We start from the raw sequence: 21,448 nt of genomic DNA on the forward strand, positions 1-21,448 counted from the left end.
GTTTCCAAATCTAGCTAATGGCTTTGGTGGCTGGATCTAGCCCATTTCTTAGCTTTCCAGCCTCATGGAGGAGGTACCCCTGGAGCCATTTTTATTGCTACAACTTTGTGGCATTTCAAGGTCCTTGCCAGCAAGCAAGCTGCAGCATTCTGCTCACAGACCACATTCAGTTGGCCTGCCTGTCTGAAAGAGTCAGAGTCTGCCCTGGAAGTTTGGACCAGAACACCAGCATTTCAAAACAGCACAACTTTTTTTCCTGCTACAGCTGAAAACAAATAAGCATGCAGTCAGCTTTTATCAACACCATTTAAGTGTTTCATAGCAGGACCTCTTAAGAGGTGCAGGGTTTTGCAGCTAAACCTCAGTCAGGAAGCCTCTCTTAGATGAGAGCACTTGCTTGCTTGCCTCTAGCAAGCAGAGCAGACCCAATAATTGCTGCCAAGAAAACATGCTTTACTCTATTCTTTCACTCTATTCTTTCCCAAGCTTTCTCAGGCTTTCTGTGGATTCAGTTATCCACGTTGGGCATCATTTGTAGTAAGGAGCTGCAGGCTGCTTCCGGCCTCCCAGCTCCCGGCCACTGGCTAGTTTTATACCTGAAATAACAACACACAAATTGTATTCTTTTAAACACTTCCTGGTCCATTATATCTAGCCTCTTGTTGGCTAACTCTTACATCTTGACTAACCCATATCTAATAATCTGTGTAGCACCAAGAGGTATTGTCTTTCTGGGAAGATTCTAGTGTATGTCTATCTTGGGCTGGAGCTTCATCATGTCTGCCCAGAGAGGAGAGGCATGGTGTCTGGCTCACTTCCCTTCTTCCCAGCATTCTGTTCTGTCTACTCCACCTACCTAATTTTCTGACCTATCAGACCAAGCAGTTTTCTTTATTGATTAACCAATGAAACAACAGATTGACAAATGACCTTAGCACATCATAGCTCAATGACCTCCATCCCAAAAAATTTAGCCTGAAAAACCAGTACAAGGGTCCTATTAACCATTGGTCAAGGTGCATTGGGCCCTGTGAAACTGGCCTATCATTGCCTCACAGGCAGCATGCACGGTGGCCATAAAAGTTGAAGACAACAGAGAAAAGCACCTTCAGACAGTGACACTCAAAATATTAGAGCATCCTAATATCATTTGCCTTCTCAGAGTTCTAGTAAAATAAATACATTCTCATTTTATAACATAATATGCCCTGGGAAGAAATTAGGTCCAAGTTTTAATGAAGGATGGGCAGGCTAAAGGACGAAAGGTCGCAGAAAATATCCGGGCAGCAAGTGTCAGCCATCAAGTACTGCCATGACCATGACGTCATCCATCGAGACCTGAAGCCCCAAAATATCCTACTAGATGCAGATGGCAATATGAAGCTGGGAGACTTTGGTCTTGCCACCAGGTGTAGAGCTGGCACTGTGCTACAAGGGCGCTGTGGGACTAAGAGTTACAGCCCCAGAACTGGTACTGAGAGAAGGCTATGATGGGAAGAAGGCAGGTGTGCAAAGTCTGGGAAGTTGTTCTATTTTATCACCACTGGGCACCACCCCTTCAGAGGAAGCACCCTGAAAGAGTCCAAGAGGAATATCATCACCAATGGGACCTATGACATCCCAGCTCACGTCTTGGGGCAACTTGAAAACCTAATTCACCAAATGCTCACAGTTGCCTCAGACAGGAGGCCCTCCATTGAAGACCTTCAGCAACATCCATGGGACATGAAATATGAAGAAAACATCTCAAGTGACACCAACCCAGATTCTAGCATTCTTGAAATCCTCTCTGGTCTTGGGTTTAATGCAAATACCAGCTTGGAATCCCTATAAAAGAGGAAATATATAAAGAACTCAAGAAACTAGATTTTAAAATGCTAATTGATCCAATTAAAAAATGGGGCACTGAAATGAACAGAGAATTCTCAACAGAAGAAGTTTAAATGGCCACAAGACATTTAAGGTCATGTTTAACCTCCTTAGGGATCAGAGAAATGCAAATCAAAACAACTTTGAGATATCATCTTACACCTGTCAGAATGGCTAAAATCAAAAACACCAATGATAGCCTTTGCTGGAGAGGTTGTGGAGGAAGGGGTACCCTCATCCATGGCTGGTGGGAATGCAAACTTGTGCAACCACTTTGGAAATCAGTGTGGCGGTTTCTCAAGAAATTCAGGATCAACCTACTCCAGGATCCAGCAATACCACTCTTGGGAATAGACCCAAGAGATGCCCTATCATACTACAAAAGCATTTGTTCAACTATGTTCATAGCAGCATTATTTGTTATAGCCAGAACCTGGAAACAACCTAGATGCCCTTCAATGAAAGAATGGATAAAGAAAGTGTGGAATATATACGCATTAGAGTACTACTCAGCAGTAAAAAACAATGACATCTTGAATTTTGCATGCAAATGGATGGAAATAGAAAACACTATCCTGAGTGAGGTAAGCCAGACCCAAAAAGATGAATATGGTATGTACTCACTCATAAGTGGATTCTAGTCATAAATAAAGGACATTGAGCCTACTATTCGTGATCCTAGAGAAGCTAAATAAGGTGAACCCAAAGAAAAACGTGTAGTTATCCTCCTGGATATTGGAAGTAGACATTATTGCCAGACAAAAGTTGGGAGATTCGGCGTGGGGGTAGGGTGGGTGTTAGGGGAGAAGGGGAGAGAGAAGTGAGGAGGGGAGGATGGGGAGAGCATGGGGGAATGGGATGGTTGGGATGGAGGAAGGGTGGATATGGGAGCAGGGAAGTATATATCTTAATTAAGGGAGCCATCTTAGGGTTGGCTAGAGACTTGACTCTAGAGGGGTTCCCAGGTATCCAAAGAGATGTCCCCAGCTTGTTCCTTGGGCAGCTGAAGAGAGGGCACCTGAACTGGCCCTATCCTATTGCCACACTGATGAATATCTTGCATATCACCATAGAATCTTCATCTGGCGATGGATGGAGATAGAGACAGAGACCCAAGGTCCAAATGAGGAGCAGAAGGAGAGAGAACATGAGCAAGGAAGTCAGGACTGTGAGGGGTGTTCCCACCCACTGAGATGATGGAGCTGATCTAATGGGCGCTCACTAAGGCCAGTTGGACTAGGACTGATGGAGCATGTGATCAAACCGGACTCTCTTAACATGGCTGACAATGAGGGCTGACTAAGAAGCCAAGGACAATGGCACTGGGTTTTGATTCTACTGCATGCACTGGCTTTGTGGGAGCCTAGTCTGTTTGGATGCTCACCTTCCTAGACCTGGATGGAGCGGGGAGGACCTTGAACTTCCCATAGGGCAGGGAATCCTGATTGCTCTTTGGACTGGAGAGGGAGCGGGAGTGGGGGAATGGGGAGGAACATGGGAGGAGTGGAGGAGGTGGAAATTTTTAATAAAAAAAAAGAAAATATGATTAAATGGTAGGGACATACCTTATCATCAAAAAGCAGATACACAAGGAACTAGAGGTTGGCTCTACCACCTCAGCCAAGCCCGCGCACCTTGGCCATATGCCTTTTCCATCTCCAATACATCCTATATCTCTCGTCTTCCCCCAAAACAAAGAACCAGCGAGCCCACCTTTAGCCTCATTCACACCCAGCCCTCACAACAGCACCTGCCTGATGTCCTGGCATTATCAGGGCAGAAGATAGTCAGAAGTGCCTCCAAGCTTCTGTGTTATCCCCAGAAGAAGAGCCCCACTTATAGCTATACCCTCCATCCAGAGCTGTGGCTGCCCCATGTGTCTGCTTGGATAACTTCATCCATATAGAGATAAAGAGAAGGAGAGACAGATTTGCAGTGATAGGAGAAACAGCCTAGAGAAATCCTCTACAAAGTTTGGGGAATCAGCGTGAGGAGTTTGATAGCCTGTAGGTGCAGAGTTGTCTGTCTGTCTGTCAGGGAAACCTGTTTTGCACCCAAGTGAGGAGCAGTGGGGGCAGCTGAGCTCCCTGGAGCAGGGTCTAGGGAGTTTTAGAGCAAAATTTAACCCTTTAGCTTCCAGGAGTCATAGTAAAGAAAGCCTTTTGGAGATTGTGGCAGAAACATCATTGGTCCTTGCTGCGTTCTCAGGGGGTCTTGTTAAATGGTTCATTAGAAGTAACAAGGAACACCAATTAGGTTTGTAGTGTTTCACTGCCTCTCTGTTAGACCCCAAGTAAAAGAGCAGCAGCCTCTTTTGTCTGCATTTGACTTTCAGTTATATCCTCAAGGTAAAGTTTTCTATGCCTGATGTATCAGTATCATCTATGGAACTGCTAATCTGAACAATTGCCCATTGCATTGTAGTTTTTTTGACCTCTAGTAAGAGAGAAAATTACATAAAGTGAACATTTTAGGAGGGTTAAGGAGGGAAATCATTCATCCTTAACAGGGCATTTATGTCCTTCAAACCAGTAGCTTTCTACTGGTGAGGACTCTCTGAAAAGTTGCCGATACTGGAAGTGTCCCTGGGATGCTTCCAGAAGAGACCTCTCTAGGGTATTCTCTGAGGGGGTTTATTCAATCCTACTCACCAGTTCAACAAGTGGGTCAGTGTCCTCGGGGTCTGAAGGACACTTGGTGAAATCTTATTTGTGAGGTTGATGCTTTAGGGTCTCCTGATCATCCCTCAAAAAAGATCTCCTGTTCCTTCAGCGATATTTCCTGATCAGTACCTCCAGGAAGCTTCATCTATGGGAACAGTTCCAAATGAGTGACACCTCTTTCTCCGGGGGTGTTTTTATGCCTACTTCTTTTGAATCCTGAGTACATAGTTCAAGGTGACAGGTAATGGGGTCCCTAAAAGTTCAGCTTCTAGAGACCCCTCTCAGGATATTTTTTAAGATTTATTTATTATACAGTGTTCTGCCTGCATGTATGCCTGCGACCAGAAGAGGGTACAAGATCTTATTATAGATGGTTGTGAGCCACCATGTGGTTGCTAGGAATTGAAATCAGGACCTCTGGAAGAGCAGCCAGTGCTCTTAACCTCTGAGCCATCTCTCCAGGAACCCCCTCAGCATTTAAAAAAAAAGGTCTCCACAATAAGTGAAAGGGAACTAGAAATCTGTTCAGGAGCCAGTAAGTGGGAGTCTTAAAGTTCTAGCCTGTAAGGCTTCCGTTCAGGGTTCAATTAAAGGTGCCAGAACTGAGGTCTTTAATGCATTTGGACTTGAGTTTTGTGCATGGGGGTAGATACGGATCTGTTTACATTCTTCTACATGTTGACATCCAGTTATGCTAGCACCATTTGTTGAAGATGCTTTCTTTTTTTCCATTGTATAATTTTAGCTTCTTTGTCAAAAATAAGAGGTGTTCATAGGTGTGTGGATTGATAGCCAGTTCTTTGATTCTATTCCATTGGTCAACCTGTCTGTTTTTAATGACAATACCAGGCTGTTTTTATTACTGTAGCTCTATAATAGAGCTTGATGTCAGGGATGGTGATGCCTACGGAAGTTCCTTTATTGTGTAGGATTGTTTTGGCTACCCTGGGTTTTTTGTTCGTTTGTTTGTTTTCCCATGTGAAGTTGATTATTGTTCTTTCAAGGACTGTGAAGAATTGTGTTGGGATTTTTATGGGTATTGCATTGAATCTATAGATTGCTTTTGGTAGGACTGCCATTTTTACTATGTTGATCCTATTTATCCAGGAGCATGAGAGATCTTTCCATTTTTCTAGTATTTTCTTCTGTTTCTTTCTTCAAAGACTTAAAGTTCTTGTCAAATAGGTCTTTCATTTCTTTGGATAGTGTTACTCAGAGATATGTTATTTGTGGCTACTGTGAAAGGTGATATTTCTCTGAATTCCCTCTCAGCTTCTTTATCATTTGTATATAGGAGGGCTACTGATGTTATTGAGTTGATTTTTTATCCTGCCACATTACTGAAGGTATTTATCAGCTGTAGAAATTCCCTGGTAGAGTTTTTGGGGTCACTTATGTATACTATCATATCATCTGCAAACAGTGCAAGTTTGACTTCTTCCTTTCCAATTGGAATCCCCTTGATCTCCTTTTGTTGTCTTACTCCTCTAGCCAGAACTTCAGGGACTATATTAAATACATATGGAGAGTGTCGACAGCCTTGTCTTGTTCCTGACTTTAGTGAAATCACTTTGAGTTTCTCTCCATTTAATTTGATGTTGGCTGTTGGCTTGCTGTGTATCGCCTTTAATATGTTTAGATATGTTCCTTGTATCCCTGCTGTCTCCATTTGCATTTCCCTAGGACCGTGATAGTGTACGCCCGGCTCTACACTTTGTCTCCAGACAACTATCTATGACCTTGGTGTTGTGGAGTGCATCTAACAGGATGCTCAGATTCTGTAAGGAAATCAAGGTGTTCAGCCGTTGTTTCCATCAGCTATGACAAGTGGATGACAATCCTACAACTTAAGCTTGGGAACAGGTCACTTCAATATCTGTAATTTTCTCTTTTTGGAGTCTGACGTCTTTGGCCACAGGATTCCTTGTGAGGACATGGCGAGCTGGCTTTGAAGAGTCAGACACTGCATTCTTCCCTCTGTCAGGCTTCTTCTGAGGATCGATGGGCTTTGTGCCCGGCCCCTTTCCCTTCCTTGATGTGTCCTGGGCTTCAGTTCCTCAGCTATTGCTCAGGGACTAGAGGAAAATGCATTTGCAGTGAGTACTCATCAGATAATAGAGAGTGGGGTCCCAGTGAGGCCTCTTCCAGCTCTGCAGGGGCTGTTGCTCTCTGGGTCCTCCTATGATGGGGACTTCTTTCTAGCTGCACTTAAGTGCATGCTGAAAGCCTGTCCCTATGACAAAATCTACAGAAGGCCTGTCACCAATCACCATCAGGGGGAAGGGTCTTGCCATCAATCTGGGAAGATACCAGTGTCCACACACCATCAGACAGGGGGAAGGACCTTGCCATCAATCTGGGAAGATACCAGTATGCAAACACCATCAAACAGGGAGAAGGCCTTGCCATCAATCTGGGAAGATACCAGTGTGCATTTATTTTGAGCTGCAGGCAGCAAAAGAATCATGGAAGGCATGCCTTCATCCCCCTCCCTGCCTCTTCTGGGCTCCTTTCAGTGTGGAAGCAGTTTGCAAAATCAGGGTGCTGCCCCAGGTGGCAAGGGCATTGCTTCTGAGAGTTTGCTGAATCTCATGCAAAGGAAAGGCACAGCTGAACATGGGGGGAACTGGGCACTACCGGTGGAGGTGGATGGCTCTACTTCTTGGGACAATAGAAGAAGACAAAAAGCATGGAGACACTTCTCTCCCCTGTGACATGTCCTCAAACAGGTGCTTACCTGAGAGCAGATGCCCTAAAGGCCAAGGGCAGGATACTGGCTCTTGGTTTCTGTAGGAAAGCAGAAGGGGTAGAATTTGTGTGGCACCGGAAGGTATATGATCTTTGCAGAGGTATTTCAGACAAGCCCAAGGTACTGGACACCCTTTCAGGGTGAGAAATATCCCCATGTTTCTTTTTCTCAGAATCTCTCTTCTGCACTGAGGCACAGATCATATTCATGTCATGCCCAAGAGCGGAGAGCACAGTGCTAAGTTGCTGTGGCCTGGGCAGATCTCACTTGGAATAGTCTGTGGACTTTGCTCATATTTAGTGAACCATAGGAGTTTCTGAGTATCTTGTAGTGGGTGACCTCTGTGGTACAACTGCCAAAAGTTGGTGCATGAGGGTTTTTAGCTGCCCAGAGGCATGACCTGGAATTTTGTATGTCCCTATTAGGATGCATTGCACTCTGTGAATGCTGTTCCCTAAGCAGGGGCGGTGTCAAGTGTTCAAAACTCAGAAAGCATCCTGCCCAAATTCTACCCATTATTTTCATCATATCCTTTTCTGAGAAAGGGTTTGGGAGCATTAAAGAGCTTAGTTCATGCCCAACTCTACCCTTAGAATTGAGACCAATGGCAATGACCTTGACATTGCTGTCTGCATCCAAGTGGGTGGTTCCAACTTTGTTTTCTGGCAGCATTTGATCGCTGTTATGATCTGTTCAGATTGTTTCTTGACCTCTTCTGCCAGCAGAAATCAGAATTCCTCCCCAGCACATTCAGTTCTTAATTAAAAACAGATGCCGTCATGATATGGAGCAAGCAGGTTGCATGCAAATGCTGTGACCTTTGGAAAACAGGCATTTCCAACAACAAAAGAAAAAAAAACATAGCACAGATACTTCTCTGTGCTTTCTAAGATAAGATTTGTGTGCCTGCTGGGTCCCTTGCGAGGCCAGAAGAGGCTAATTTTACAGGGTCAAGCCCACACAACCTTAGTAAGAAGTAACACCTACTTTCTCCTGAGGCTCTTTTTCTGAAGGGGCTGGCCTAGAAGTGAGGCAGAGCAGCTGCCTTGCTCCTCTCCTGACAGGTCCTGGGAAAATCTCAATCCAACAACTGGAAATGAAACCAACATAGGTACATATGAGTTCCTTAGGTTGCAAAAAGAACAGCTTCCTAGAGTGTAGGGACAAAACTCAAACCCAGAGCACAGACTTATATACATGCTCACAACTGTTCCCGGTGAACAAGAAACAGTTCCCACACTGCTCACCTTAACCCACAGTGACTGTCACCTCTTTTGCCCTCAATAACTTTTTCTGTTCTTGTGATAATGCTAAGGATCTCTGAAGTGATTGAAGGAGAACAGTTCCCATAGTCTCCTGTGTCATTACTTGGTCCTCAGTCCATGGAACTCTTTGAGAAGGATTAGGAGGTGTGGCCTTGTTTGAGCAGGTGTGTCACTAGGGGTGAGTTTGGCAGTCTCAAAAGCCCATGCATTTCCCAGTGATTGCCTCTCTGCCTCCTACTTGTAGGTCAAAGCATGCTCTTAGCTGTTCCTACCATCATGGACACTAATTCCATAAACTGTAAAACTAAATTAAACTCTCTCCTTTACAAGTTTCTTGCCTTCTCATGGTGTCTTATTACAGCAAGAGTAAAGAAATGAGGGCACCATAGTAGCTTCTGCCTCAATGATCAAAAAGGCCGACATTTCCTTATTCATGAGTCTAAGCCAATATGACGCTTCAGTGGCCTTTGCACTTGAGGATCTCAGATCATTTCAGGCTTTTAGGAAGGAGGCTCTCAGAGGGAGGAGCCATAAATAGTCGTACCGAGCTGGGATGTCTATGAACCACAATGGCCAGCAGGGCATGATATCCAGGTTGTCAGAGAGCTCCAGAAATGCAACTTTTTTCAGCTGAAGCCAGTGCTGGGACAGGCATCGCGATGCAACTGCCATGAGTCACCCCTTCTTGTAAGTCACTCCACACCCACACTTCTGCAAGGAGCTCCAATTGTCTGAATGAGCTGGACTCGGGTAGAATCCTTTCTTCAGTTTGCTGTTAATACCGGATCCAGGTACACTGATATTTTTCATGCATCTCCAAGGAAGGCCTCTGAACACACATTTAAGGAAGGCAGGGGGCGGGGCTGGAGAGATGGCTCAGAGGTTAAGAGCATTGCCTGCTCTTCCAAAGGTCCTGAGTTCAATTCCCAGCAACCACATGGTGGTTCACAACCATCTGTAATGAGGTCTGGTACCCTCTCCTGGCCTGCAGGCATACACAAAGACAGAATATTGTATACATAATAAATAAATAAATAAATAATCAATCAATCAATCAATAAATAGAAATAAAAAAAAGGAAGGCAGGGGGCATCAGTCCTGCCTCATGGTTTCTCCCAGTGGCCACTGCCTGACTGCGTTGTTAGCAGATGACTTCACTTAGTAAGCACTCAAATTTTGACTCTAATTTAAAATGACCCATGAGAGGCCACGGGGATCATCAGCCTAGCCCACAACAAAAGCACCTCTGGTGAGTTTTCTTCCCAGGCCCCTGGGGAACAAACCTGGACAAACTCTGTTTAGAAGAGAGGCTGTGCCCTCAGATTCCCCGTCCCAAGGCTCCTCCTACTTTTTCACTTATGCCATGTGTTCAGGTTGGTATTGGGGCCAATTCTGACAGAGTTCCACACCCAGGACTTCTTGAACCCTAATCAGAAAGGTAGGAGAGGGGAAGTTATCTGTCCCACCATCCACCTCTCCGAGGATGGCTGTCCAGGCTGTCACTAGTGTGGTTGAGCTCAGTGGCCAGCATCCCCCAATGTGTCACTTCATGTTCCTACGAGTGGACTGGCCTGGGGCAGACTCTCAGAGCACAGCTACTAGTCACCATTGGACCAATCAGGGTTGAGCACATCCTGAAGGGTAGCACAAGGCCTTGCTGCTATAACAAGATGGCCCCATGCCTTTGTCTACCCCATGGTGCTCTCACGCTGTGTGAACCTGCCGACCTGTTGAACAGCACCAGAAAGGGGCCTGAGGATTAAGAAAGAGATAAAAGACAGAAGATAGAATCAGGAGAGCTTCAGTGAATACTGCAGCAGCCCCAAGTTCATTTCTCAAAGCCCTTTTATACCCAAAGTGAAAGAGGTTCTTACCATGGTTCAAAGAACAAACAAGCATAATCACCTCCTTAATTCGCAAAACATCTAATAACCACATCTTTGGTCAGACATCCTGTTATTTGGCCTTGAGGAGCAAGAACAAACTTGAAGTCTCTGACCTTGAGTCAAGATGGAATGGAGATACTGTAGGCTCCCCCATTACTCTATCCCCACTCAATAATAGGCAATGTCTTGTTCAGGCCAGCATTTTGAGAGGTCCTGCTCCTGCACCATGACCACTAGTCCTCATTCCTGATCGTTAATGACCTGCCTTCAGTGTTCTGTTAATGCAAAAATTACAGCTCTTACCTCAAAAGGGATGAAAGACCATTCTGGAGCAAAATTTGATTTTGTTTCCCAGGAAACACAGAGTCCAGTTAACCTAGGTTCCATGTCCCCACATGGAAGCAGTTTCAGAGCAGTAACAGAACAAAGAAAGTTACAAATCATGGCTCTGAAAAAATGCAGCTTTTGGAACCCATTCACTTTGGAAGGACACTTACTCAGCCTAAATATAGTGGGGAGGCCTTACTTTGTTGACCTCCCATGGGAAACCTTACCCTCTCTGATGGGGCTGGGAGGAGGGAAGGGAGTAGGAACTGAGATTGGTATGTAAAATGAAAAAAGATAGTTTTTAAAAACAATTTAATTTTTAAAACTGCATTGGTGGAAACATTTAGAAAGCAGTTACAGAAGGCAGTGGAGTGGTGTGTAGGGATGACTCCTAAAACAGGATGAAGTGTAAAATTTGACAAAGCTACAGTAAGGGATGTTCAGGAATCTTTGGGTTTTTTTTTTCTTTTTGCCTTGGAAGTTTCTCTTTATTACAAAAGGCAATGTGAGGAGCTAGTCTACAGCAACTTGATACACCATGCTTTGTTGATACCCATTCCAGAACAGAAACAGAGTAGATGGGTGGGGGCAGAGGAGAGGTGGGGGGAGATAGGAAGAGTAGAGGGGGGGAGAAATTGTGATTGGGATGTAAAATAAATAAATTTAACAAAATAAATGTTGTTGCTTGGATTATTTTAGGGATGTATCTCTTCCTCAGGATTCTTTAGCTGTAGATAAGAGACATTGTCTCCACCTCTTTTATGCAGGAAGACACAGCTTTACTGATAAGAACTTTAGATCTCAAACTTGGCCATCTTCTTGTGTTATACCCATGTCATAAGACCCTCAATGAGACCAGCAAGGACTTGGTTTCCAGTGCAAACACACAAGGGTCTTTATTGACAAGCTCAAGCCTGGTCTGCAACCCAACACTCCAACACAGCAGATGGAAAAAATATGACCCCAAACTCAGAGAAGGGTAAGTTTTTAAGGGGAACAACCACAAGCAGGGAGTTCCATGTCTTGGCATTTCAGGATTGGGTCGAGGATATGGGGCCAGGTGATTTTTAAAATCATTGGTCAGGCTATTGCCCAAAGACACAAATGCCAACAGGATATCTGACCATCCGGACCTTGTAAAGTTCATTGTCCTATCTTCTAATTGGCTGTGTCTAGGGGTCAGTGTTTAAGTTTCTCTGCCACTGCACATTTTGTTGTTTTTTTTTCTGGAACTGAATTCAACCCCTGGTTACCAGATGTCTAAAGATGGAGGCCCTTTTTCAAAATGGAGTCTATGAGGCCAAGTCGATTTTCTTAGGTCCCCACACCTCTACCCATTCTGCCTCAGATCTGATTACACTGAGTGAGGAATGGAAGCACAGAGATGGGGAAGACAAGGCAAGGATGCTGAATAGGGGCAGCTCTGTATTCACAGCAGGTCAGGCAAGTGGTTTCTAAAATGGAGTCTGCCTCACAGGTGGAGTTAGGGTACTTTAGTAGTCAGAGAACAACAGAGGCATGATTAGGCTTGGTTGTCATAAACACCACAAGTGGAGCAGGGGGAGGGAAAGAATAGGTGGTTTTGTCAGGATCATTCTGAAGTTGAGGGACCTGGTGTTTTCCCTCATATTGAGTAGGAGAGATATGAGCATCAAACAGCAAGCCCTAGAGTTAAGGGATTTGGAGGAATGGAGCTATAGGTGAGGGAGGTAGGAAGAGGCAGTGGAGGGAGAGTCTATCTATGATCAGCTCACAGTTAGATGTTTCTACCAAGAACAGCAATGAAATCCCTATGGAAATATATCCCAAATTAAAAGAATTCTCCCTCCACTGCCTCTTCCTACCTCCCTCAACTATAGCATACATCAAATCCCACACTCTAATAGTAGGAGATTTCAACACTGCTCTCTCACTAATGGACAGGTCAACCAAACAGAAGCTTAACAGAAAAATAAAAAAACTAACAGATGTAATGAACCAAAAGGACTTAACAGATATCTATAGAACATTCCACCCAAACAGAAAAGAATATACCTTCTTCTCAGCATCGCATGGAACCTTCTCAAAACTTGATCACATAATTGGTAACAAAGCAATATACAGCAAGCCAACAGCTAACATCAAATTAAATGGAGAGAAACTCAAAGCCATTCCACTAAAATCAGTAACAAGACAAGGCTGTTCACTCTCTCCATACCTCGTCAATATAGTGCTTGAAGTTATAGCAATGGCAATAAGACAACATAAGGAGATCAAGGGGATTCAAATTGGGAAGGAAGAAGTCAAACTTTTGATATTTGCAGATGATATGATAGTGTACAGAAGTGACCCCAAAAACTCTACCAAAGAACTCCTACAGCTGATAAACACCTTAAGTAATGTGGCAGTTGCCCTCCTATACACAAAGGATAAAGAATCAGAGAGGGAAATCAGAGAAGCATCACCTTTCACGATAGCCACAAATAGCATAAAGTATCTTGGGGTAACTCTAACCAAGGAAATGAAAGATCTATTTGTCCTACAGCACGTACTGGCTTTGGGGGAGCCTAGGTAGTTTGGACGCTCACCTTACTAGACCTGGATGGAGGTGGGCAGTCCTTGGACTTCCCACAGGTCAGGGAACCCTGATTGCTCTTCGAGCTGATGAGGGAGAGGGACTTGATCGGGGGAGGGGGAGGGAAATGGGAGGCGGTGGCAGGGAGGAGGCAGAAATCCTTAATAAATAAATAAATTAAAAAAAAAATGTACCACGTGCCAACACTCTAAGTCTAAAAAAAAAAAAAGAAAAGAAAGATCTATTTGACAAGAACTTTAAGTCTTTGAAGAAAGAAATTGAAAAGGATAACAGAAAATGGATCTCCCATGCTCTTGGATTGAGAGGATCAACATAGTAAAAATGGCAATTCTACCAAAAGCAATCAATAGAGTCGATGCAATCCCCATCAAAATCCCAATGAAATTCTTCACAGACCTTTAGAGAACAATAATCAACTTTATATGGAAAAACAAAAAACCCAGAATAGCCAAAACAATCCTATACAATAAAAGTACTTCTGGAGGCATTATCGTACCTGACTTCAAACTCTAATACAGAGCTACAGTAATGAAAACAGCTTGGTATTGGCATAAAAACAGAGATGTTGACCAATGGAATCGAATTGAAGACCTGAATATTAACCCACAAACCTATGAACACCTGATTTTCGACAAAGGAGCTAAAAGTATACAATGGAAGAAAGAAAGCTTCTTCAACAAATGGTACTGGCATAACTGGATGTCAATCTGTAGAAGAATGAAAATAGATCCATATCTATCACCATGCACAAAACTAAGTCCAAATGGATTAAAGACCTCAATATAAATCTGATCACAATGATCCTGATAGAAGAGAAGTAGTCTGCAATGCATAGACACACGAGACCATCTCCTACATATAACCCCAGTAGTACAGACAATAAGAGCAAAAATGAATAAATGGGACCTCCTGAAACTGAGAAGCTTCTGTAAAGCAAAGGACACAGTCAATAGGGAAAAAAAGATAATCTACTGAATGGGATAAGATCTTCACAAATCCCAAACCAGACAAAAGACTGGTCTCCAAAATATATAAAGAACTCAAGAAACCAGACATTAAAATTCTAAATAACCAAATTAAAAAATGGGGTACTAAACTAAACAGAGAATTCTCAACAGAAGAAATTCAAATGGCCAAAAGTTACTTAAGGACATGTTCAACTTCCTTAGCTATCAGAGAAATGCAAATCAAAACAACTTTGAAATACCACCTTACACCTGTCAGAATGACTAAGATAAAAAAACACCGATGACAGCATATGCTGGAGAGGATGTAAAGTAAGGGGAACACTCCTCCATTGCTGGTGGGAATGCAAACTCGTGAAATCACTTTGGAAATCAGTGTGGTGGTTTCTCAGAAAATTGGGAATCAACCCACTTCAGGATGCAGCAATACCACTCTTGAGAATATACCCAAAAGATGTCCAATCATACTATAAAAGCATTTGTTCAACTATGCTTATAGCAGCATTGTTTGTAATAGCCAGAACCTGGAAACAACCTAGATGCCCAACAATGGAAGAATGGATAAAGAAAATGTGGCACATATACATATTAGAGTGCTACTCAGTGGTAAAAAAACAATGATATCTTGATTTTGCATGCAAATGGATGGAACTCGAAAACACTATACTGGGTGAGATAACACAGACCCAAAAAGATGAATATGGTATTTATTCACTCATTCATGGATTCTAGCCATAAAGAAAGGACATTGAGCCTATAGTTCATGATCCTAGATAAGCTAAGTAATAAGGGGAACCCAAAGAAAACCATATAGAGAGAGATCTACCTGGAAACTGAAAGCAGACAAGATCGCCTAGCAAAAGTTGGGAACATGGGGACAAAGGAGAGAGAGAAGGGGAGAGAGGGAGGGAAAGGGGAGAAAAGGAGGTTTGGAGATAGCTTAGTGGAATGGGATGGTTGAGATGGAGGAAGGATGGATATGGGAGTAGGGAAGGAGATATCTTAATTGACGGAGCCACTTTGGGGTTGGCAAGAGGTTTGGCTCTGGAGGGTTTCCCAGGAGTCCATAGGGATGACCCCAGCTAGGACACTGGGCGGTGGAAGAGATGGTGCCTGAACTGGCCTTGTCCTATAGTCAGACTGATGATTATCTTGAATATCACCATAGAACCTTCATCTGGCGATAGATGGAGACAGACAGAAACCCACATTGGAGCACTGGACTGAGGTCCCAAGGTCCAGTTGAAGAGCAGAAGGGGGGAGAATATGAGCAAGGAAGTTAGGACCATGAGGGGTTCACAAACTGAGGCAGTGTGCCTGAGCTAATGGGAGCTCACCAACTCCAGCTAGACTGGGAATGAACAAGCATGGGCTCAAACTGGTCCCTCTAAATGTGGTTGACAGTTGGGGCAGACCGAGGGACCAATAACAATGCCACTGGGATTTGTCTCTACTGCATGTATTGGCTTTTGGGGATCCTACTCTCTTTGGATGCATACTTTGCTCAGCCTGGATGTAGTGAGGAAGGCCTTGGACTTCCCACAGAATAGGGTGCCTTGCCCTCTCTTAGGACTGGAGGCGGTGAGGAGGAGAGTAGGGGGGTTGGGAGGGAAGCGAGAGGAGGGGAAGAAGTGGGAATTTCTTCTAAAGAAAATTTAGAATTAGATTGGTATATTTTTAAAGTAATAAAAAATATAATAAACACTGAAAAAAACAAAATTAACAAAACCAGAATTGAAAAGGACAATACAACAGACACTGAGGAAATGCAGAGAATCATTAGGTAATACTACAAAAATCTATACTCCACAAAATTGGAAAATGTAAAAGAAATTGACAATTTTCTGGATAGGTATCACATACCAAAATTAAATCAGGACCAGGTGAACAATAGACCTATAACCTACAAAGAAATAGAAGCTTTCATCAAAAGCCTCCCAACCAAAAGAAGCCCAGGAACAGTGCAGAATTCTACCAGAACTTCAGAGAAGAGCTAATACTTATACTCTTCAAAGTGTTCCACAAAATAGAAACAGAAGGAACACTGCTAAACACTTTTGATGAGGCTACAGTGTAGTATTAGGAGCGGCGGGGCTGCGTCCTCAGCACCCCAGCCACCTGCTAGCTTACGCCTCGAAATAATTACACGGACACTGTTTTCTTTTAAACACTGCTTGGCCCATCAACTCTAGCCCTTACAGGCTAATTCTCATATCCCGATCAACCCATCTCTAATAATCTGTGTAGCATCAGTCTTACTGGGAAAGATTCTAGCCTACGTCCATCCTGGGTCTGAGCTTCATGCTTTTGCCTGGGAGAGGGGAGCATGGCCTCTGCTCCAGAGAGCAGAGCTGTCGAGTCTGAGCTCACTTCCTCTTCCTCCCAGCATTCTGTTCTGTTTACTCCACCCACCTATGTTCTAACCAATAAAATGGGCAAAGGCAGTTTCTTTATTTTTTAACCAATGACCTTCCTCCATCACTATAGTTACCCTAATACCAAAACCACACAAAGACTCAACCAAGAAAGAGAATTACAGACCAATCTCATGCATGAATATAGATGCAAAAACACTCAATAAAATGCTGACAAACTGAATCCAAGAATATATCAAAAAAAAATCTTTCACCAAGATCAAGTTGGCCTTATCCCAGAGATGCAGGGATGGTTCAGCATATGAAAATCTATAAATGTAATCCACTATACAAATGAATTGAAAGAAAAAAACCATATGATCATCTCATCAGCTGCTTTAAAAGGATCCAACAAAATCTAATAGCCCTTCATGATAAAGGTCTTGGAGAGATCAGGGATACAAGGAATATACCTAAACATAATAAAGTCAATATATAGCAATCCAACAACCAACATCATATTAAATGGAGAGAAACCCAAAGCAATCCCACTAAAATCAGGAACAAGATGAGGCTGTCAACTCTCTCAATATCTATCCAACAAAGTTCTTGAAGTTCTGGCTAGAGCAATAAGACAAAAGGGGATCAAGGGGATTCAAACTGAAAAGCAAGAAGTCAAATTTTTGTTATTTGCAGATGATATGATAATATACATAACTGATACCAAAGACTCTACTAGGGAACTTCTACAGATGATAAATACCTTCAAAAATGTGACAGAAAACAAGAACAACTCAAAGAATCAGTAGCCCTGCTATATACAAATAATAAAGAATCTGAGGCAATCAGAGAAGTATCAACCTTCACAACAGCCACAAATAACACAAAATATCTTTGGGTAACACTAGTCAAAGAAATGAAAGACCTGTTCAACAAGAAACATATCTAAACATAATAAATGCAAAAAACAGCAAGTCAACAGCCAACATTGAAATAAACAGAAAGAAATTCTAAGTGATTGCACTAAAAACAGGAATAAGACAAGGCTGTCCACTCTCTCCATATCTATTCATAAGTGATCCCAAGAATTCTACCAGGGAACACCAACAGCTGAAAAACATTTTCAGTAATGTGGCATAATACAAGATCAACTCAAAAAAAAATCAGTAGCCCTCCTGATAGATACAAATGATAAAAAAAGCTGAGAAAGAAATCAGAGAAATATCGCCATTCACAATAACAACAAATAACATAAATTATCTCAGGGTAACACTAACCAAAGAAGTGAAAGACCTGTTCTACAAGAAGTTAAAGTCTTTGAAGAAAGAAACTGAAAGAGATATCAGAAAATGGAAAGATCTCTCACACTCTTGGATAGGTAGGATCAACATAGTAAAAACGGCAGTCCTACCAAAATCAATCTACAGATTCAATGCAATCTCCATCAAAATCCCAACGCAATTCTTCACAGACCTCGAAAGAACAATACTCAACTTCATATGGAAAAAAAAAACAGGATAGCAAAAGCAATGTTGTATAATAAATGAACTTCCAGGGGCATCACTATCCCTGACATCAAGCTCTATTATAGAGCTATGGCAATGAAAACAGCTTGATATTGGCATGAAAACAGAGAGGTAGACCAATGGAATTGAAATGAAGACCTGGGTATTAATCCACACACCTAGGAATTCCTGTTTTTTGACAAAGAAGCTAAAATTATGCAATGGAAAAGAGAAAGCATCTTCAACAAGTTATGGTGCTGGCATAACTTGATGTCAACATATAGAAGAATGAAAATAGATCCAAATCTATCTCCATTCACAAAACTCAAGTCCAAATTGATTAAACACCTCAATATAAATCTGACCACACTGAACCTGATAGAAGAGAAAGTTAAAAGTAACCTTCAAGGGAGCCACTTTAGGGTGGGCAAGCGACTTGACCCTAGAGGGGCTCCCTAGTGCCCAAGATGAGGTTCCCAGTTAGTTCCTTGGGCAGCTGAGGATTGGGAACCTGAAATGACCCTATCCTAGAGCAATACTGACGAATATCTTGCATATCATCATAGAATCTTCATCTGGTGATGGATAGAGATCGAGACAGTGACCCACACAGGAGCACTGGACTGAGCTCCCAAGGTCCCAAGGAGGAGCAGAAGGAGGGAGAACATGAGCAAAGAATTCGGGACCACGAGGCGTGCATCCACCCACTGAGACAGAGGAGCTGATCTACGGGGAGCTCACCAAGGCCAGCTGGACTGTGACCGAAAAAGCATGGGATAAAACCGGACTCTCTGAACATGGCGAACAATGAGGGCTGATGAGACACCAAGGACAATGGCAGGGGGTTTTGATCCTACTTAATGTGCTGGCTTTGTGGGAGCCTAGCCAGTTTGGATGTTCACCTTCCTAGATATGGACGGAGAGGACCTAGGACTTACCACAGGGCAGGGAACCCGGACTGCTCTGTGGACTGGAGAGGGAGGGGGAGAAAAGCGGGGGGAGGGGGAAAAGGGTGGGAGGAGGGGGAGAAGGGTGGGAGGAGGGGGAGAAGGGTGGGAGGAGGGGAAGGGAAATGGGAGGCTGGGAGGAGGTGGAAACTTGTTTTTTGTTTATGTTTTTTTTTTCTTTTCGCAATAAAAAAAAATAAGTAACAAAAAAAAAGTAACCTTCAATACATGGGCACAGGAGATCACTTCCTAAATTTAACATCAGTAGCACAGACACTGAGAACAACAATAATTTAAATTAGACCCCCTTAAATTGAGAAGCTTCTATAAGACAAAGGACACAGTCAATAAGACAAAAAGACAGCCTACTGAATGGGAAAAGATCTTCACCAACCCCACATCAGACAGAGGACTGATCTCCAAAATATATAAGAAATTCAAGAAAATAGACATCAAAATATCAAATAATCCAAATAAAAAATGGGGTACAGATCTAAACATAGAATTCTCAACAGAATTTCAAGTGGCTGAAAGACACTTAAAGGAATGTTCAACATCCTTAGCCATCAGGAGAACACAAATCAAAATGACTCTGAGATACCATCTTACACCCGTCAGAATAGCTAAAATCAAAAACACCAATAATAGCTTATGCTGGAAAGGATGTGGAGTAAGGGGAACACTCCTCCACTGCTGGTGGGAATGCAAATTTGTACAACCACTGTGGAAATCAGTATGGCAGTTTTTCAGAAAATTGGGAATCAACTTACCGCAAGGCCCAACAATACCACCCAAAGGATGCTAAACCATATTGAAAGACATTTGTTCAACTATGTTTATAGCAACATTATTTGTAACAGTCAGAACCTGGAAACAAATGTAGATGCCCCTCACTTAAAGAATGGAACAAGAAAATGGGGGTACATTTGCACAATGGAATACTACTCAGTGATTAAAAAAAGTGATACCTTAAAGTTTGCATGCAAATGGATGGAACTAGAAGAAACCATCCTGAGTGAGGTAGCCAGACCCAGAAAGATGAGCATGGTAAGAACCCACTCATAGGTGAATACTAGCTCTAAAGCAAATAATAAGGAGCCTATAATCAATGACCCCAGAGAAGTTAAGTAACAAGAAGAACCCTATGAAAAACATGCATAGATCCCTTGGAAGGGGAAATAGATAAGATCTCCTGAGAAAATTGGAAGCATGGGGGTGATAGAAAAGGGAAAGTAGAAGGGGAGGAGGGGAGAATTGGAGGGAGAGGAGAACTTAGAGGGAATAGAAAGCTGAGATGTGGGGAGGACAGAGATGAGAGCAAGGGATGAGATATCTTGATTGAGGGAGCCATTATGGGGTTAGCAAGAAGCCTAGCACTAGAGAAATTCCCAGGAATCCACAAGGATGACCCCAGCTAAAACCCTAAGCAATAGAGGAGAGTGTGCCTAAACTGGCCTTGCCCTGTAGTCAGATTGATTACTATTTTAAATGCCATCATAGAACCTACATCCAGCAACTGATGGAAGCAGATGTAAATAACCACAGTGGAGCATTGGTCTGAGCTCCCAATGTCCAGTCAAAGAGAGGGAGGAGTGAGAATATGAGCAAAGAGGCTAAGACCATGATGGGGATACCAACTAAAATAGCTTACCTGAGCTAATGGAGCCTTCCAACTCTGGCCTGACAGCAAGGGAACCAGCTGAATGTGGGTGACAGTTATATGGCTGAGATGACTGTAGGGCTACTGGCAGTAAAACCAGGATTTATCCCTACTGCTTGTTCTGGCTTTTAGAAATTCATTCTCTCAGAAGGGATACCTTGTTCAACCTAGATACCCTGAGGGCCTCAAAGCAATGTGCTAGACTTTGTTGACTCCCCATTGGAAGATATACCCTCTCTGAGGAGTGGATAGGGGTGTGATGGTGTGTGGGAGCAGGAAAGGTGGAGGGAGCAGGAGGAGGAAAAGGAGAGGAAAATGGATTTGGCATGTATAATTAGAAAAAATACTTTTTTAAAAAAATTAAAAATAATAATAAAAACCTGGAGTCAGATATAAGGATTAATACAAAAAAATCAGGGAAGCAGAACAGTCAAACACTGGAGAGTTCTTATCTCTTTCAATGCTCAGACCAAAGGCATGATCCTGTCTATTCAAATCCTCAGACTGCTGCTGTCTCTATGAAACCTCAGACTACATTTGGCTCAGTGAATCCTCAGACTACATCTGAGTTCCTATCTCCTTCACCTTATATTCAGTCCTCTATTTGCCCATCCATATCTCTGTCTCCACCTTCCTAGTGCAGGGATTAAAGGCATGTGATCCCAAGTGTTGAATTCAATCTC

The 21,448-nt window shown here is 43.0% G+C and overlaps 1 protein-coding gene across 1 annotated transcript in view; it reads left to right on the plus strand.

The window, feature by feature from the left end:
* The first annotated feature begins 1,242 nt into the window (after window positions 1-1,242).
* Window positions 1,243-21,448, plus strand: part of LOC121443186 (uncharacterized protein C2orf78 homolog) — a 42,063-nt gene continuing 21,857 nt past the window's right edge. The window contains exon 1 of the mRNA XM_041644859.1: window positions 1,243-1,471. Within this exon, the coding sequence (XP_041500793.1) occupies window positions 1,243-1,471 (229 nt within the window). The remainder of the gene's footprint in view (window positions 1,472-21,448) is intronic.

This window comes from Microtus oregoni, unplaced genomic scaffold (assembly GCF_018167655.1).
Source record: "Microtus oregoni isolate MIOR12 unplaced genomic scaffold, Mior012 000102F_ref0000329, whole genome shotgun sequence".
NCBI lineage: Eukaryota > Metazoa > Chordata > Mammalia > Rodentia > Cricetidae > Microtus > Microtus oregoni.